Source organism: Diceros bicornis, chromosome 33 (assembly GCF_020826845.1).
Source record: "Diceros bicornis minor isolate mBicDic1 chromosome 33, mDicBic1.mat.cur, whole genome shotgun sequence".
Taxonomy (NCBI): domain Eukaryota; kingdom Metazoa; phylum Chordata; class Mammalia; order Perissodactyla; family Rhinocerotidae; genus Diceros; species Diceros bicornis.
Window position 1 is genome coordinate 20366732 of NC_080772.1, and position 20631 is coordinate 20387362.

The 20631-nt window shown below is 35.7% G+C and overlaps 1 protein-coding gene across 1 annotated transcript in view; it reads left to right on the forward strand.

The window, feature by feature from the left end:
• PREX2 (phosphatidylinositol-3,4,5-trisphosphate dependent Rac exchange factor 2) overlaps positions 1–20631 on the forward strand; it is a 277450-nt gene that overhangs the window by 129691 nt on the left and 127128 nt on the right. Inside the window, exons 12-19 of the mRNA XM_058528828.1 lie at positions 682–785; positions 1485–1534; positions 4355–4430; positions 9532–9604; positions 12079–12221; positions 12381–12473; positions 14180–14328; positions 18614–18699. Coding sequence (XP_058384811.1) covers positions 682–785; positions 1485–1534; positions 4355–4430; positions 9532–9604; positions 12079–12221; positions 12381–12473; positions 14180–14328; positions 18614–18699 — 774 coding nt within the window. The remainder of the gene's footprint in view (positions 1–681; positions 786–1484; positions 1535–4354; positions 4431–9531; positions 9605–12078; positions 12222–12380; positions 12474–14179; positions 14329–18613; positions 18700–20631) is intronic.

Below are 20631 nucleotides of genomic sequence, written 5' to 3' on the forward strand. Positions count from 1 at the left end.
ACCACTCTCATGGTCAGAGAAAAATTTTAAGTGACATGTAAGAAGAGCATCTTTCAGTGTAAGAAAACTGTTAAAATTTTGGAATCAGTTGATTCCTTGAATTTTGGAACATCAAGGCAATACTTTATTTCAATGAATCTTGAAATTATGTAATTGAAATTATGTAATCCACTCCGGAAATCTAAACACCGGACAAATGATCAAGATTGGTGTATGTGTGGTCTTGGCCTGATTGCTGTGGGATAAAACAGATAAATGCTAAAATTCACTTCTAGGGCTAAGATTCAAATTAGAACTCACTGATTGGAGTATCTGCTCTTTGAAGGGCACTTTTTGCTTCACTTGTGGCATTGTGAAAAAGTAGGAAACACAAACTAGTATATTTATGTAAATGTAAATATACTACACACACACACACACAAATGCGTATACTATGCTAGCTGAATGTTGCTAACCTCAGTTTAGTTCTTAAATCATTATATGGAAATTGTAAATGTATTATATAACAAAATCTTATGAATCTTACTGTCAAAATACTAGAATAGCAATAGGAAAACAAAAGCTTTTGGTAAAACTAAAAGTTTCAGTATTTGGGAATATGTATTTCATAAATTTATTTATTTTTAACTACCACTTTTTAGCTTGTGAGTATTTTAATATATTGTGTTCTTATGTTCTTAGTTACTGATAAACATCAATTCAAACCAGAACAGATGTTATATAGGTTTCGCTATGATGATGGAACATTTTATCCAAGAAATGAGATGCAGGACGTGATTTCAAAGGTAACAACCTCTCCCCCAACCTTTTATCGATAGCAGAGTTCATGTTGTCATACTTGAGCAAGATGAAATGCTGTTGAGAGACTTAAGAAAAATTATTCTGCTATAGAAAATTCTTAAATGACATATGTAAGCAAGCCTTTTGATTTCTTCTTGTTATTTCAAGAATTCTAATGTTAGATCATTTTTTCATTCTCTTATCTACTTCTAAATGGAAGTAATGCAGTTGCATCACTGAGAAGTTTATATCCATTGGAAACTATTTCACATGTAGCAACAAGTGGTCATGACACTTGAATAAATAAAAAAGTTATACAAATATATAAAATTAGTGTAATATCAGTTTTCTTTGTACACTTGACAAAATGTATATTGACATATAATGAACAAGTAGTATGATGTATTACTGCATGCATTTATTTTCTGTTTATGTTATATCTTGAAATTTTATATTTTAAGAAAAATAATTTTGAAAATACTTTATGTATATGTATATGACAAATTCATAGCACAATTTAATCTTATTTTTAATGATTTGTCCTGTTATTTTTATGATGTAATGTAACATTTGAGTAAGTTTTAAATTGGTTGATTGTGTATTGATTCCAGAATGTTGACAGTGAATTCGTTTATTTCACAGTTTCATTGGTGTGTCCTTTGAGAGATCTTACTCGCTTTTAACATGTCTTTATTTTACAATAGGGCGTAAGATTATATTGCCGTCTTCATAGTCTATTTACTCCAGTGATAAGGTGAGTCTGGTTTCTAAGTTCTGGGCAACTTAAATGGAAATATTTATATTACATATTAGGTAAATATTATTTTGCTAGAATTCATTGGCTTGTTTTCTTTTCCTTCCAAAAGTGAAAATTTAACTTTTAAAGAATAATTTATTTTAAAATATTCCTAAATTTTCTGAGGCTCTACTTATATAGTTTCTTCCACTCTTTTTATTCTGATTTCTAAAATTATTTGCCATTAATTCACAGTAAATTTTAGACTTGATAATGAAATGATCCACATTTAGTTAATATTTAATAAATAATAGTTGACTGAGAGAGGATTTGGAAATACTGTTAACTCTGAATATTTACCATTATGATTACTTGTATATTAATTTTTTTCATTAAGTTGTATAATTAAATCTTGGATGTGTATTTTATTTCACAGTATTTCCTTTTACTAGTCTTCTATCCAAAGAAAAGATTTTGCACTTAAAAATTAAAAATTACTTTGGAGTTAATAAGTATAATTTTGTAATTTTATTCTCTACCAGGTTTTTCCTTCTGAAGAGATATGCCATTTTTTTTTTTTAAGAGGAATCAGGATTAATTTTTAGTTTATCTCTTTAGAAAGATGGTGGAAAACTTTGAGTTTTGTGTTATGATTATTAATAGAGGAGGTCATTAAGAATATTATTGTACTTTTGTAGTATACACTGATAAACACTGATAGAATGCAATGTAATGTTAAACTGATTTCAAATGGCCATTCAGAGTTTAGTGACTAAAATGTATTTTTCAGAACAAAGAATGGTTGTGCTATTTCCAAAATGAATAAAGATGCTTTTCAATCTTGGCTGTAGAATCCAAATGTTTGATGTACAGTGTTTCTATTTTTCATCTGGTTTCCAATTCCAAGCAAATGTAAAGCTTAAAAAAAAAAATAGAATTCCTTGGGGCCAGCCTGGTGGCATAGTGATTAAGTGTGCGTGCTCTGCTTCGGGGACCCAGGGTTCACGGGTTCGGATCCCGGGCGCTGACAGACACACCGCTTATCAAGCCATGCTGTAGCAGCGTCCCATATAAAGTAGAGGAAGATGGGCATGGATGTTAGCCCAGGACCAATCTTCCAAAGCAAAATGAGGAGGATTGGCAATGGATGTTAGCTCAGGGCTAATCTTCCTCACCAAAAAAAAGAAAAATAAATAGAGTTCCAGAAGCTGCTGTTCAAGTTTATTAGAATGTCCACTAACGTTTCTGAAAGTACTCCAGAAGCTGTTCTGTCCACTTTCCTAAGGAGGCTTCACAAAGTAAAAAGAGGTGAAAAAGAACCAAAATTTGTTGGTTCTCTGCTGTATTCCTGGCACAGCCACCCTGCAGCTATTTTGAATAATTTAATACTAAAAGATGATTACTTAACAGCAAGTGGGTACTTAAATTTTTTCTTCTGGTAAACTAATAGAAAACAGTAATTGTTAAATTTTTCATGTAACCTGAGTATATGTAGATTTTGTATGTGAGAAAATGTGTTCTGAAAATATATTTTAGCCATGTGGGATTTCTTATCAAGGAAGTTACAGTCTGTAAGAGCTGATAAGAAGGACTTGTTCTTTGGCTAGAAATGACAATTGTTTATGAGCTGTCAAGGGAAAATTGAGGGGGGAAAAAACCATAAAACAGATGGAATGTATGATAGTCATGCTTTTAATATGTGTGAACTCAGCTTATGAAGAGAAAAATTACTTGGGTGAAGACGCTACAGAGCCACATGTGTCTATAATAGACTATCCTTTTCCTTCTTATTGATGCTTATGGAAACCAAGATGAAATGGGTGATGATGAGGTATCAGAAACCTGGAGATTTAAAAAGAAAAAAAAAAATATGCTGTTGATTACTGGCTAACCTAGTGCCTTTATTATTGAAATTTCAGAAATTTCAACCATTTTTCAGGGAGTTTTTTTTATGAAAGTGGTTAAAATGATGTCTATATGAATTATAAATTGCTGACAGAAGCTGAAGAACGGTGCATGTAGCTCGTTATTATATGTCACCTCAAGTTATTTGCAGTTTGGATTTTTTGACATTTTGAGGAGACTGTCATTTTCTCATTCCCTTTTGATCTAGGCTTGCAAAATAAATTATAGATTTCTGCCCTCGAGGCTCCTTTCCGATCATGAGCACTTTGTTGGTATCTAACTAAACTTTGAATGATTTCTTGGATCTGGGAAGTCTGTTGAAAGGAGAGTCTGATGTGGAGAGCCAGTTGATTCCCTTGGTTCCCTGGGGATGTGGTGTCACGATGTCCATTATCTGATTAGACAAAATGAATGACAGGTTGCTCAGAGTGTTTATTTTTGGATGGGCCTTCGATCTTCCACTACAGCCGAGCCAAATGAATAATCCCCCAGTGCCAATCCAGCCTTCCTGGAGAATTCAGGAGCGGTAACAAACAGGGGTGCTTTATTCTCCACATTTGGAGGAGATTTTTCATAGAATCTATCTTGACTTAAAGGGAAGAAATTCTATTTTATTCTTCTTTTATTAATGAGATATTGTATTTCTAACTAGGTTATTACCAGATAATACAGCAGTAATAATCTATTTGGCTATAAGAAAATGTGAAAGAAGTGTCCTATTTTGGTGTCATTGTGGGTCTTTTCTCCTGGTATGATGAAGGAGTTTTCAGGTGTTGAATATACTTTGTAAACCTTTCTATTTACACATAACTTGGACAGTCGGTTCGGATCACATTGAGTAGACATTTCTGTTGCACACTGATACTACATGAAATGTTTCCCTGTGCTCACTATCCTCTTGCCTAATGTCTTTGGTTTCTTTTTCCTTTGCAGAGATAAAGATTACCATTTAAGAACCTACAAATCTGTGGTCATGGCCAACAAACTGATAGACTGGTTAATTGCACAGGTAAATAGACAAAAAGATGTTGCTGAGTTACAGTCACTGCTGCTTTCAACTTTGAGGTGATTTAGGTAGGGTTTTGTTTTTAATCCCTGCCTGCAGATGAGGCCCAGTGGAATAACTTGACCAAGTTCATGCAACTAATATGAAGCAGAGTTAGGATTTGAACCTACACAATCTGACTTCAGAATCTTCCAACTTAATTTTTATGCTGTATTGTTTTTCAAGAGGAAGACGTTCCTATTTTAAAAATATCAGCTGAGGTCTGTCAAAAAAACTAAGTGTGATTTGAATATCACGGAAGAATAGCTGTATACATATACTATAATTTTTTCCTGTTTTGTTCACTAATTTGTTTTAAAGTATCTGTTTATTGGTCCTAGCAAGTTATTCTAATCTCCCTTTGCCTTTTTCTCTGTTACATTAGATGATGACTGTACTTTGATAGTATAAGCTTTAATATCCATTTGCGTACATTTTAAACAGGAAAGTACGAAATTTGTTGTCGCTCTTGGTGCTCTGCTTTTCAGAATGCGGCAGCTGGCAGCCGGTACTGAGAAAATGTTATTCGCACATCAGGGCATCTAGCCATCATAACAGATATTCAAATATAAATGTTTTACTAGGTCAACTAATAGATGATCAAATGTTTCCCATTGGTTAAAGAAAAGGCTAAGAAAATTGATATCCACTTTGACAGAACTTACTGTTTTGGGGAAGGGGGTATTACTTGGTTGAAATACTGTCATTATGTTTAGATAGTTGAGTCAATTTCATAAGCAGTTTTATTTTTTTGTTATTAAAGAAAGTGGCCTACTTCCTTTGTTACAAGTAGATAATAACATTTGATACTCAATAATAAAAATGTTTATTTTTTGTTTCAAATATTAATGTTTAATTCACATTTGATTCATTTGTGCACATAAATTTTGAGGTTTTTATTTAGTATTAATTTCTAGACTATCCAAGACCACTTATTTTTGTATTTTATAGCACTTATATTTATTCTATTTAGAAGTTAAGATTTTAGATTAAACCAGTAACTTTAGATAAAACCTTAATTCGTACATCCAGTGGGTTTACTAGTGTCAGAGCTATACTCGGTACCAGAGTAGGAGTTTCACATAGAAATTATGATGTTAGAGAATTCACATGAACTTGTACTATATGTTGCTTATGTGAGAAAACTGAAGAATGTTTCTTTGAGGCAAATCTGGTGCTGAATAAATATTTAAAGTTTGACTCAGGAAGTCAGTTATTAAATTTTTTTTCTTTTTGGCATTTTTACTTTCTAAATGTGAGCATTAGAAGAATAGAATAAGTTGCTCAAAAACCGGGCCAAGTTGCAATTATCTTTTTCTTCGGGTTTTCTTAGTGGTCTTCTATGACGATGTCTGTAGAAATTGTATGTAGTAGACGTTGCAATGGACTGGGACTCAGGTAACCTGGCATCTGATGACAGCTCTGCTGATAAGTGGTTATGCAAACTTGGACAAGGTCTCTTAATGTCTCTATATTTTCTATTCACAATTGTTTACTACTTATTGGAATAGCTGTACATATCATCTCTTCTCTATCACTTAAGCTTTATGATTCTGATAGTGTAAAACTTAATCCAAATGTAAGTACCAGGCATAATTAACTCTTATGGCTTAGCTTCAGATTAGGACAACATGGGCTGTCTTTGAAGAGGAAGACAAGGTAATGGAAGGATAAGAGAACGATAAGTTAAATTTGTAATCTAGTATGAACAAGAGATTTCTTAAAAAGTAAGGATCTCTTTCCAACAAAACTCTCAAATGATAATAAAACTTAAATTTCTAGTATTGAGCAGGACACTGAATTGATTTGGACACCTTCAGAGGACAGAATAAAGAACTGGCTCCACTATAGTAGTCTATATATTGTTTGGAATATATTCTAAATCTGACAGTTTTTCTCTTCTTCTGCAATATGTTGTGTGATATTGTCTTGGAAAACGTAGTGAGTGTTGTTTTCTTCTAAATACGTTTTTCACTCATTATTGTGCTGCTTCTAGTATAATGGTTTATAATGCAACAACTTATTCCGTGACGTTAATTCCTTACGTGGTAAGTGCCTTAATGTACTTCTAAAACATCATTTAATTCACATAACTTGCGATTTGTTTATGGATCAGTCATATTTTATAATTAAAAATGCCTTCCTTCTTCACAACCAAAGTAGTTTCTGTTGTGTCTTTTTTAATGCTCATCAGTTCTACGTGGCACAAGTTGGATTTTTTAAAGGCATACGGATACCAAAACTTTTTTTTTTTTTTTTTTTTTTGGTGAGGAAGATCAGCCCTGCACTAGCATCTGCCAATCCTCCTCTTTTTTTTTGCTGAGGAAGGCCGGCCCTGGGCTAACATCCGTGCCCATCTTCCTCCATTGTATATGGGATGCCGCCACAGCGTGGCTTGCCAAGCAGTGTGTCCGTGCGTATCGGGGATCCGAACCGGCAAACCCTGGGCCGCCGCAGCAGATCGCGCACACTTAACCACTTGCGCCACCGGGCTGAGCCCCAAAACATTTTAGATCATACTTTTTACAGCATTATGTTCAATAAAAAAGTATTAGTCTGGCCGGGATATTAACTGAATAATCAATCAAATGTCAGTGATCATAAAACAAGCTGTTATTGTAAGTTTAACATTTAAGCAAGTTCTTTGATGATTAAAATAAAAAAAAAAAAAACGATAAAATAGGAAGCAGGCGTGGTTCCTGCCTTCAAGGGACTGTTGGTCAATTGGGCTAATTTTTGCGTATCCTCCCCAGTTTCGTTCCAGCATCATCTCCTCAGGAAGCTTTGCCGGGTCCTCCAGACTGGGCTCAGGGTCTTCTGTGGTCTCAGTTCCCTGGCTATATTTCCCTTAGCAAATACCATATTATATTGAAACTGCCCTAGACTGCCTGTTTCTTAGGGCAGGGACGTATTTAACCTTTGTACCAGCACCTAGTATAATGCTCATTGGGGATATTGACTCAGTTGGATAATGGTACTTATTGTAAATCATATTTTAAGTGACCATATCCTTCACTGGATTCAGTTTACTTGAAGACAGGGAAATGTTTTGTGGTCAAGTCTTTTACTGTATTGTCTCTAGCACTTGGCACTCTATGTGGCAAAAAGAAAAAAATCTTTTGAATGAATGCATAGAAGTTACTAACAGCTAGATTTTGTGAAGGGCACAGATGCGTCGTCCAAGAAACAGATTATAAGTGCTCTGTTAGTTAACTGGAGGATTAGTGAGGGTTGGAGTTGTCACAGCATGAGGTGGAACTTGTCTTGATCCTTGATAGACAGATAGGTGGAATTTAAGTGAGTGGAGGGTAAAGAGAAGGGCGCTGTAGGTATGAATGATCACATGAGTGAAGCAAGGCTGAAAATAAGCACAGGGTTCAGGCAACAGTAGGGGGCCAGCTTGACGAGAGCAAAAGGTGTGAGTATATGGAAAGTGAAGCTGGAAGGGTAGAATGAAGCCAGGATAGGGAAGGCCTGAAAAGCCCAACAGGAAATTTTGGTATGTTATGACTAAAAAGAGAGAGTTTGTTTCAAGCTTTGGAACATGAAATTCCTGTGTAAAAAAAGTTTAATTCTGTAGCAGCATATGTTGGAGAAAGTCCAGAAAAAAGTTATGATAATTTAGAAGTGAGATGAAGACATACTAGATTAGGGTGTTTTTTGTTTTTTTTTTTTGGTTTTTTTTTTTTTGGAAAGATTTTATTTATTTATTTTTTCCCCCCAAAGCCCCAGTAGATAGTTGCGTGTCGTAGCTGCACATCCTTCTAGTTGCTGTATGTGGGATGCTGCCTCAGCATGGCCAGAGAAGCAGCGCGTCGGTGCGAGCCCGGGATCTGAACCCGGGTCGCCAGCAGTGGAGTGCACTCACTTAACCACTAAGCCACGGGGCCGGCCCTAGATTAGGGTGTTGACATAGAAATGGAATTGGGCCGGCCCCGTGGCTTAGCGGTTAAGTGCGCGCGCTCCGCTGCTGGTGGCCCGGGTTCGGATCCCGGGCGTGCACCGACGCACCGCTTCTCCGGCCGTGCTGAGGCCGCATCCCACATACAGCAACTGGAAGGATGTGCAGCTATGACATACAACTATCTACTGGGGCTTTAGGGATAAAAACAGGGGGAGGATTGGCAATAGATGTTAGCTCAGAGCCGGTCTTCCTCAGCAAAAAGAGGAGGATTAGCACGGATGTTAGCTCAGGGCTGATCTTCCTCACAAAAAAAAAAAAGAAAGAAAGAAATGGAATAGAAGCCAGAGAGAAAAAAGGAGAGATCTGGAAGAGTACCTAAGTGCTAACAGATAGGACTAGGAAAAAATGAGATAATATGTGAGAGTGTACTTCTTAAACTGTAGAACACACAACTATAAGGTTATATTCACACACATACTTATATAAATATACGTATACATGTTCATATATATGAATCTGTAGGTATATGAATAAAATAGGTATTTTCTAGATAAAAACCATAACAAAAGGTTGCACTGGGCTTTCTTTTTGAGTTCAGTTATATATCTGAATATTTTTTCAGCAAGATAGTGAAAGAGAAGCCTGCATTTGCTGGCTCAGCTAAACAATTTACTCTTAGGGTCTTATGAGTCACCCTAGATGAGTAGATTTCTTTAGGGCTCCTTAAGGAGCAAGACCATTTGGTGGAGAGGAAGTGATAACAGAGATCATGGATAATGATTTTTATTTAGCTTTGTTTAGTGTGTTTTCAATTTATAGATTTGCTTGATGCATAATTGGGTTACAAGATCGAAGAAATAAGAGAAAAGAATTATTTATGGTAGCAATAAATTTTAGTTACTTATATATTGTCATGTTTAATAAAGTATGGTTTTTGTTAAGAAATATTAAGTCTTTGTTTTTCGTTTAATGTCAAAAGGAGATGTTTTGATAATCAAGCGGATATTTTATAACCGTTAGATGTGTCATGGGCTTATGAAAGCAAGGTGTGCTGTAACGTATGAGTGGCTTTGTCGGTATGCTGGGAATGTCAAATGTAGTAAAGATGCAAGGGAGCCTTCGGTTGCCTGTTAACTTGCATAGTACTTTTGTGGTTAACAGGGGGATTGCCGCACCAGAGAAGAGGCCATGATATTTGGCGTCGGACTCTGTGACAATGGATTTATGCACCACGGTAGGGACTTTTATTCTGGAAGCTTACAAATGTATTTCACTGTTTTGCTTGTGTTAGGACACTGGGGGTATCTCAGTGCTCCAGTGAAGTCGTTTAGAGACGACCCAGCAAGATTGCCTGGGTCTTCCACGTGTCTGTGTCGGGTCACCACATCTACATTCAGTTTCACAGCTGGTGCCATTCCTACGTCTAATTGCTATTATCTACCAGTTGCCGTGACTTCTCTCCTGTTTTTCTAGGCTTTACTGGTTCCAGAAGAGCAAGGCCTTGAGCTAGAAGTTTTAAAAAAATAGCTCCTGTACCTCTTTGAAACTATTTTCGATGAGACTCATGGTTTTTTTGAATGGCTGTATGTATTAAAATGATTAAATGAGAACATACATGGTTGAATATTTATTGTTCTTTTTAAAAAAGTGCGTTCAAAATTGCCTCAGAGCACAAATTGTAAATCTCTGAAAAAGTCTGTTTCTTTTTGGCTACTAACTAAAGATTGATTTTCTTTCTTGTTTGATGACTTTATACTCCTGAGATTCACGAAAGTAATGAGACTTGGTTTGCTCTCACTTCTTACCGCCATCTTATAAATTCCATAAACCTGAACAATCTCTTTTCAGTTGTTAGTATACATATTCTCATAAACATATATTTGATAGCACTTGTACCTATTTGTCAATTACTTTATGAAGGTGTTACCTCTTTAAGAAGAAGAAAGTACAGTAAAAGTTACAGCGCTTTTGAGAGCATCCTTGATTATCGTATATTCCTTTGGGAGTCCGTCACATTCCACTACCTCTAGAGCACTGTATGAATTGTCATGGAGAAATATCGGTCCTTGAAGAGTGAACTATTGAATGGAAGAAATGACATAATGATAGGGAAGTAAAACTATAATATCAAGCTGAAAACCTTCAAAACTTTTAATTACTTTTCTCTTTAAATTAAAGCATCAACAAGCAGTAGTTGTATCTAAATATTTGTTTTAAAATATTGAGTGACAACAAAGTTTTCCCTACAAAAGTCTCTGTCAGTAAAGCACAACCAGTTTGGCTCATGCTTGGCCTTATTAATATCCCCTCTCGCTCCTTTTAGATGGACTGTTTGGTGGAGGAAAACAGCAATAGCCAAAACGCCGTGTGAGTTTTGGGAAACTGCTTAGGTCATGTAGGCAAGGCCTCGCTCAATCTCAAATATAGTCTCATTTCTATTGTCAGCTATGACTTGTGTCACTTTTTAATTTGTGGTTGGTAGTTTCATTTGTTAACTCACGTTGCCAGCCAGTCTTCCATTCAGAGATTGATACATACATCCATCTGGTCAACAATCGTTATTTGGAACTCTAAAAATAATGAAATAAAATAGCTGTCTTTTTTGATTGCTTACGATATGCCAAATTATTTACATTTATTACCTAATGTTAGTTTTGTGCAATGTTATGAAGAAGATTTTATTGCCCCCATTTTACAGACGAGGAAACTGAAGTTCAAAGAGTTGAAGTAACTTTCCCAATCTTACACCCAGAATCAGTCCCAGACATGGAACTTAGACTCAGGTCTGTCTTGTCATAAAGCCTGACTTTCCGCTGTGCCATGGGACCACTGTCTCCCCTTTATCTCCCTAGCTCGATGAATCAACCTGTCCCCACAAGTACGCTTCAAGGTACTTAGGATGGATAAGTAGAAATAGAGAAGCTTTCTCTTTTAAAACATTTGGACAACTGTCAGGATCTCACTGAATATAAATTCTTGCTATCAGTATTTAGAGTTATTTTAGAAGAGGCTAACAAAACTTAAACCTTATATCTTAGGGCATGCCAGGAATCTTAGGGACTTTGGGGGAAAATATTAATGTTCAGATAAAAGGAAGAAAACTGACTTTTGCGGTAATAGGATTATTTGAGAATAATTTTTTTAAACAGAAAAGAACTAGGAATTGGTGGAAACTAAATCACATTTCACCCAGGAGACGTATTTCTGGTTCAAAGTGTTGGAACAAAAGTGACCACAGTGGGAATTTCTCACACGCATAAGGGCAACACTTAACCCGTTTAAATTTTCCCATAATTGTGTAGGATATTAGAAACATACTTAAAATGTGTACTACAAATTCAGAACAGTGTGGGTTTCTGTGGTGTGGATTGCATACCTTTTTTGATTCAGTATACACCTTTTATTTAAATTTAGATTTTCATTTGGAAAGTAACAGACTTGGTTAAATACAAAAAAGTTAACAGTGAAAAAATACTACCTATCGTAAAAATTCAAAATCCTTTAGGTAACAGTTATTTAAAAAAACATCACTTTGAAATTATAGAAAGAAATAGAAAAATATCGTAGGGATATTTGTGAAGGTAACTTGTTCTAGGAGTATAAAACTGAGGTCATGGACAGATATTAATTTATTGAATGTCTATCAGCATGGAAAATGAGTTTGATTTTTGGATTAATTGACATTTGAATCTCACTGTGTTTCCGTAGTCCTTGAAAAAAGTGAATTCAAAGATGAACCCCTACTTTTCCGTTTCTTTGCGGATGAGGAAATGGAAGGATCAAATATGAAACATCGACTTATGAAACATGATTTAAAAGTTGTGGAAAATGTTATAGCTAAATCATTATTGGTAAGTTTATTAATATGTCATATAAGTTTTCTTCTTGATGAGGCATCAGCAGGAGATTACATAAATATGTTTAACAGTGATGCATATTATTTCATTCTGTTGGATTTGTAACTTTTTTCATAGTTGCCTTATTAATAATGTTAATATTTTGCATTTCAGATTAAATCCAATGAAGGCAGCTATGGTTTTGGGTTAGAAGACAAAAATAAAGTTCCAATAATAAAGTTGGTAGAGAAGGGGTCTAATGCTGAGGTAATGTAAATTTGCACTTTTATTTAAATTTGTGGTCCGTGACATACAACTATAAAAGTTCTAATCAAATTGAAGTCAGCCTTTAAGTATTTCTATTGGAAATAATGTTTCTGAAAAATTTTATTCTGAGATTCTACCAAATACTCTTGGGATTTGTGACAGAGGAGTCCATGTCTGGGTACTCAAGGGTAGTTGGGGGAAGGTATTGTAGAGATCTAGAGCTATGAAGCCACGTGTCTCATTCCAAGTCCCTGGGACTTCCCTGTTCACCGATTCTAGCCGGAACCCTGTGGAAACTGCGTAGAGTGGGACTGTATTATGTATGTCAGATGGTTCTTCCATTAAATCAAGGGCTATGTCTTCTATTGTCCTATCAGTTTTGACCGTCTTATATAAATACCACTTCCATCAGTAAAGCAGATGCATTGACTTATTTTCTCATGGAGTTAATGCTGATTGATGTTCTCTCACCTCACCAGCCTTTTAAACAAAGGAATGTCCTGATCGTTCATTCACTTATTCAGAAATACTTATTTAGTACCTATTATATGCTGGGCAGTGTTTTAGGCTCTGGGAATATAGCAATGAACAAAATAGACAAAATTTCCTGGCCTCGTGGAACCTGCTTTCCAGTGTTATATCCCAAGTATATCAGATCTGAAGTATTCTCACCTTGCTGCCTGGCTTGTGGAATCTTAATCCTCAGGCAAACTTCTCAGTATTTGAATCTTCAATAAAGAATGTGAGAATGAATGAAACATGGCTTTTAACTTTGAATCTATTTAAAGTTAGTAGTAAATTGTCACCCATCCTTCTATCTGCTAAGGCCTAAGGTCTCTGTCTTTTACCAAAACACAAACTCATGCAAGACAAAGCTTTATGTCAGCACGTTAATTTCAAACATAATAACTCTGGTGAACTGGTACTGTTAGTGGGCCTGGCCAACAAAGGACTATTTTTAGTAATTTTCTGTGTGAAGGAAATGTTTCTCCCAGACATTTTCAGTGGGTGTTTTTAGAGCAGAGCTTCATCTGACTATGCCACTGATAAAATGCCCTCCCCCAGATTTTCATCATTTAGCTTGTAACCAAAAGAGCATTTAGTTTATAGGCAGTAGGGTTGGTTAGGAAGAGCAGCCTGGTTGGCCTGGAGAGATAATGTCTTCCTTGTTGTCTTTTCAGCATCTTGCAATCTGTGCTTGTTGGAGCTCTCTTGCTTGGACTCCAGGTCATTCCTTTCTCCTGCCTTGGAGACATACTTATGCTATGGCAGGCTAATGAAGCATATTTGGTTGTCATCAATGTCTATACATAGAGGTTGAAACTCTCTGCGTTAATTCAATATAGATGAAAAACACAGCCAAAAAAATTAATCTGGGTTTTGACTGTAGTTAAAAGGATGAAATAAGAAAAAGAATTATAAAATACAACAGAAAAAGGGTCACAGGGGTAGCACACTGTTAAGTCATGGAGGGAGGGGGGATAATTTCAGTAAAGATGTGTGATCAAATTTAAAACTAGGTCAGAGAGGATGATAATTAGGTTATCTCGCCAACAGTTCTGTTTGTGAAGTTGTATAAGGACATTGCAGATGTGTTAAAATGTTGAAATCTGTACATTCTAGATCTTTTCAGATTCTAGTTTTATGAAAAAATAGATTCCATATTAAAATATAATTTGATTTTTTTTTTGCTATTTCTCTCTTAGATGGCTGGCATGGAAGTTGGGAAAAAGATTTTTGCTATTAATGGTGACCTAGTTTTTATGAGACCTTTCAATGAAGTGGATTGCTTCCTGAAATCATGCTTAAATAGCAGAAAACCTCTAAGAGTTCTCGTGAGCACAAAGCCAAGGGAGTAAGTTGTATGATTTACGTGGGATTTTTAAAAGATTATACATAGGCGAATAAAATAGAAAAGTTAACTAAGTAAGTGTCTAGAATTAAGTATCTCATCGCTTGGAACATTTAAACCTCACCAGCATCACTAATACTGGCCTTCAGATGATGGGAAAAACTACATTGCTCATGATGATAAAGTACTTACTTCAAATCAAGTAGTTTCAGCAGAAATAATACTTTCCTTTTGCTGCCCAAATTTTCCTGGCCTGAGTTGGGTTGACTTTGACTATGAGTGAAGAAATCTGGTAGAACACTTGATAATAAAGAACTATATTCCTCCATGTTTAGCTCTATTTCAGGGGCTATGAGTTGATTAGACACCATTTATAATTAAATGCTCATGGGAGATGGACTCAAGACTGGTGAAAACCTCTTCCATGCTTGTATGTACTTAGCAGTATTTCCATTCTTTTAAAAAAATAGGTCTATCTATCTACCTATTATTAGAAAAATACTCAGATTTATCATAGGAAATTTCATTTCATATTATCCATAAATAGCTTTTTTTTTTTGAAATTTGGTGTTGATTTTTCTAAGTATTGATACATATACACAATGATATATTTATAAAATGGGATCATGCTTAATAACAAGATATTGTGGATACAGTTGGAAGACATTGGCTTTTCTTCTGCAAATCGTTCGTGGTCTAGTGTTCCCTTATCAGGTTTCCATGATTTGTTTAACCAATTAATTAATCAAGATAATGCATATAAAGTGCTTAGCATAATGTCTCAATATAGTATGATTATATCAAAATTATTGTTTAAAATTTAATTATATTATTTATCAATAGTGATAAGCAACTTTATTAATTTTACGATAAATGAAGGTTGCCACTTCAAAAACAAAAGGATTTAACTACTTAGGAAAATATTCCAAGTATATATAGTATAGTATTCTTCTCTACCCTAAAATGTGTATTCAGCAATACCTGGGTGCACTATTTATCTTAGGAGTTGAAGTGCAGTGTGATGGGCTAGATTCTGCAGTGTTGTCATGAAAGTAGGCGCTTTAGCTTCTACCAACAGCTTACCAAGGGGTCTGAAGGAATGAGTGTGACTCATTACAGTTACTAATTTAGGAAGACTTTGGGCTAGAGGGCAGCAAATGACCATAACAATGTCTTCTCTCTAAACCTAATTATAATCCATTACTCCCCCTTTATGCAACCCTATCTAGGAGAGTGCTAACCTAGTTGCCTACCTCTGGACACTTTGAGAACATTTAAAAGGGAATAGGACAGACTAGGAAGAAATAAGAGAGTAGTATTCCAAAGCAGTCATTAGTAAACATAAAGGCCTTCCGCACGGCCTCTTGCCCCTGATTGAACCCTGCCAATACTGGTTCACTGATCATAGATATTTCAGCAGATAGAGGACTCTGAAGTCATCAACTTCAAAACTCAATACATAGGGGCAAATCTTCAGTCCTAGAATTAGTTGCTTGATGAGTAGGGTTGGAACCTGGATCTTCTGACTCCTCCCTCAGTGTTTTTTGTACAGTATCTGGAACTTGATATTTCTGGTCCAGGTTCAAGCCTCTCTTCCACCACTTGCTTGCCAGTTGTGTTGCTTCAGTATCCTTATCCATAAAAAAAATGAGTGCCTATGTCACGGAGCTGCTAAAAGCATGAAATAAATCTAGGTTTATAAAGAACGTAGTGACGTGTTCAGCACATAGTCTGTGCTCCAGTGATGGTATCTATGATGCTTATCTGTTCTCTCATTTCGTTTTTTTCATTGCTTCTTTATCACATCAAGAGCATGTTTTACATTTTATTTCAAAACTGTTTTGAGGATGGAGTACTCATCTTTTTCCTTTTTATTTTTAATTTGTTTGAAATCTATAACCTTTCCTTATTTGCTTATTCTAATGTATGATTCCTATAAATCACTTTCTTATATTTTCTTACAATAGCTACTTATAATTTATTTAGTACCCTGTTTAGGGGGAAAAAGGCAAAAATATGAGAGGTAAATACAACAGAATTTTTGTTTTGAATCTAGCTATATTTTACACTTGATACCATCAAGGAATTTTTCAAAAGGCTTTGTAGCAGATAATTTAGTGCACTTATTTTCTATAGGAAATAGAGCATTCTTCTTGTATAAATTTGATTCTTCCTTTAATAGATGGTACAGTGGTCCCAACAGGCAAACCTGTTTTCCAAAAATCACTTTTTGAAGAGAGTCACAATATTATGACCAAAATGCATCTCATGGGGTTTTGTACAAGTTTTGAGAAAAATATAATAATCTTTTGAAGATTAGAGTAGGGTCAATCTTCCATAGAAATATTAGAAGGATAGAAGACCTTGCTCAGAAAGAGTTGAGAGGCCACTATGAATTCCTCACAATCTGAAAGCAACAATAATTCACCGTGGTCTGAAAGCTGCAAGTTATTTCAGCAAAAGTGAACTCTCATTCATAATATATAGAAGCATGAGCTCCCTCTATTTTTTGTTTCATGCTCATAAAATGTATTTATTCCCTTTTCCCTTCCAGTGTATCTTTGACAGACACTAGTAACAAAGTGCTATTTAAAGGAAGCAGATACAACCTTATACACCAAAAAGTGTTCAATTAAGGATAAAGGATAGATTAGTTCTGTGACCTCTGTCCCGCCAATATGCAGATCACTTCATAATGTATAATCTAATTTATAATAATGATTTCAGGTTTCCCTAGAACAGCCAATTTGCATTTCTATCACAGAATGCCAGAATGCTCACCTAGGTTATATTTTAGATTTCAGTGCCAGCCTCTGCCTTCCGGCCTAAATGCAATATATAGCTTCTCAAGTGTTCTAGGCACAGTGTTGCTCGAGCTGCTTCAACAGCTATTTCATAAACTTTGAATAAATGCTGCTGTACCTAACTTCAGACTCTGTCTAACGTGCCCTTGAAGTGCTGCCAACATTTATTTCATGATTAATTCATTATCTTTTGGAAACACTTTTGTTTCTTGGGTATCAAGGGCTATCCATCAGAATTTATTGCATTGTATTCATTTGTCTTTGCTCTCCACTGCAATTTATTATACTCATTTTTATTGTTATGATGTTCCATCTTGTATCGTGTTCTCTGCCGTTCATTGTTGCTATCTGATTTCTGGCTTCCTTCTGTGGAGGAGCTCATTTGTTAGTGCCAAATTGGACTTCCCTCACTGTTTTGCCATGACAATTTACTCAAGTTCTCCATCGATTCATCTTTTCCATGTGGACTCATTGAAAATATTTCTTTTCTTATTCAAGTTTACCTTTTGATGTATTATTCTCTTAGAATTTCACTGAATAAATACTAAAATTAAGCATATCCTTAAATTATTTTGATGTAGTGTTTGAAAGATCTGTTCTTTATAACTAGCTTTTTGTTGTTGTTCTTTGCTGAAGTTCCCAACAGGTAGAAATGGGTTAACTCTGTGTTTTTCAATATTAGTTTTAATGAAGAGATTTCACCATGTACTGATGTCTCCTTTGTAACAACCGTACAGTAAGGAGAGAAGCTTCCATTTTATTAAGTACCTCCATAGTTCATAGCACGATGCAGAGCAGTTTACCAAAGGTCTCTTTTTTAATCTCCACTAACACCCTGCTAAGTAAGTTTTAATGTCATCATATTTCTGGGGAATCTCAGGCTTAGAGAAGCTAAGGAGTTCATCTAAGTTATCCACCTATGAAGTGACTAAATGAGGACTCACAGCTGGGTTTGTCTGACCCCAGAGCCTGTTCCTTATTCAGGATACACTACACAATGATTGTGTTCAACTGAGGGACTCTGCATTGCGTGCCTGCTGTGCGCCTTTGTGAGGACGTGCACTGTTTGTCTCCTGCAAAGGTGTCTAGCCCAGCGTGTTTCACACGGTAGTAGACCTTCCATATGTATTTATTAAAAGAATGAATAAAGGTGTGGGCAACTATTGTTTAAACCAATTGTGGCATTTTTTTATGTGTGTTTGAGGAAGATTAGCCCTGAGCTAACATCTGTTGCCAACCCTCCACTTTTTGCTGAGGAAGATTGGCCCTGGGCTAACATCTGTGCCCATCTTCCTCTACTTTATACGTGGGATGCCGCCACAGCATGGCTTGATAAGCAGTGCATAGGTCCATGCCCAGGATCTGAACCTGTGAACCCCGGGCTGCCGAAGCAAAGCACACGAACTTAACCACTACGCCACTGGGCCAGCCCCCCAACTGCGGCATTTTAAAATCATCTTACCTTATTTTCTGATCGATTTTAGGACAGTGAAAATCCCAGATTCAGCTGAGGGACTTGGATTCCAGATACGAGGGTACGGCCCATCGGTTGTGCATGCAGTGGGAAGAGGTGAGAAATTCATCATGCCTGGTAAACAGCTTGCCAGCACATCTGCTTAGTCCTTGCTGAACAAGAATGTGTTTAAAATGTACATAATCATGTTGTTGTGAATTTTCTCAATCATGTTTTTACTGTATTAGCTTAATGGTAGTCCATTCCTAAAACAATATTTTTTAACAGTCTTAAAAACTGTAAGGTATAGCTATCATTGTTAACAATTTATAGGAGAACGATGCCTCCCAATCTCACTTTTCTGCATGCTTTAGTTTAGCCAAAGGATATAATGAATTTAAGGTTGTCTATTTTTATTTTTCTCTGATGGCAAATAATTATATTTTTGTCAGTAATTCAAAGATGTGAGTTTTCAGGTTTAAGAATAATCTGTGGGGCCGGCCCCGTGGCTTAGCAGTTAAGTGCGCGCATTTCACTGCTGGCGGCCCGGGTTCGGATCCCTGGCGCGCACCGACGTACCGCTTCTCTGGCCATGCTGAGGCCGCGTCCCACATACAGCAACTAGAAGGATGTGCAGCTATGACCTACAACTATCTACTGGGGCTTTGGGAGGGAAAAAATAAATAAATGAAATCTTTAAAAAAAAAAAAAGAATGATCTGTGTGCTTTAGAACCAGTTGCTGTATGATTACTTCAGGTATTCGTATAAACCATGCATTTTATAAACCATAAAGTGAATTTTAAATTAAGTAATTTTAGTGACTAAAAACTTAGGTTTATATTTTATTCTCTTTTTGTTTGATAGGCAAATCAGCCTTTGATATCTCTTGTTATCCTATGTATTTTTAAATTTTATACTAATACTAGTAATGACTTAAGGGAATAATGTTAGATCCTTCATTGCTAAACATAGTAAATAACTGGCCACTATAATAAGAAGTGTCTCTATAAGCATACAAGGCTATGAGTTTATCTTAACAAGGGACACACATTTCATTACTAAGAAATGTAAACTGTAAAGCATCTTAGTGTGATCACCCAAACATTAGACTGGAAAATTTCGAGAGAGCATTGCTATCAAAATCAAATTTATCTAAAATATACTAGCCAGGCCTTTATTAGATTGTAAAATTTCTTTCATTAGTGTATGTATGATAAAAATGAATCTTATTTCAAAAACTTCACTCCAATTTCTAAAACATAGAGATTAATAGACATTTAAAATCTTTCCAATAACTCACTAGTATTATAAAACTCAAGTGGAATACATTTCATACTGAAATGGGATATGTGATACGTCAGATATCTTCTTTATTTTCTCTAAACCAAAAAGGAATAAGTCACATTATCAGTCCTATGAAATAACTGAAAACCTGGGGTAGTTGTACCTCTTTCCTGTAACAGTACCATTTAAAGAGCAGGTTCTGTCTTTGGGCTTAGTGGTAGGGTTGGTCTAAGTCTGGTTACAATGCCTTTTGCTTCTAAAGAGAAAAAGGCAGAAATGCTCATGTGTTTTTACTTTTAGATGTATATTAAATGAAAAGATATTATTATGTGCTTTCTTTTTGCACCGTAATTTTGCCGTAAGAAAAAGAAACTTTCTTTCCCATTTTTCTTCTTCATCCCTTTCCAGTGGCCACACTGGAGTATATCAATAACTGGAATTTCGCCTTCGAAATCTAAAATTCCGAGATGCCAGTGTCTGACTACAGTCTCCTATTTTGGTCTCTTACCCCGTCGATATTCTCAGATTGTTTTTGCATTCATTTGGAACCTCTAAGTCTTTGGATCCTCCTCTTTTTCTCCTCATAATTGCCTCCTGTCTCCCAAGGTGAATTTCCTTTTTCACCTCACAGACAAATTTAGGCTACCAGATATGAAGCCCTCAGAGTCCCACACCCTTTTCTGCACACCTATTGCTGGCTGTATCACCATCACCAACTTTTCTCCCGTCCTAGAGGAAAAGGTCTTTTTTTCTTTCTGGAGTTC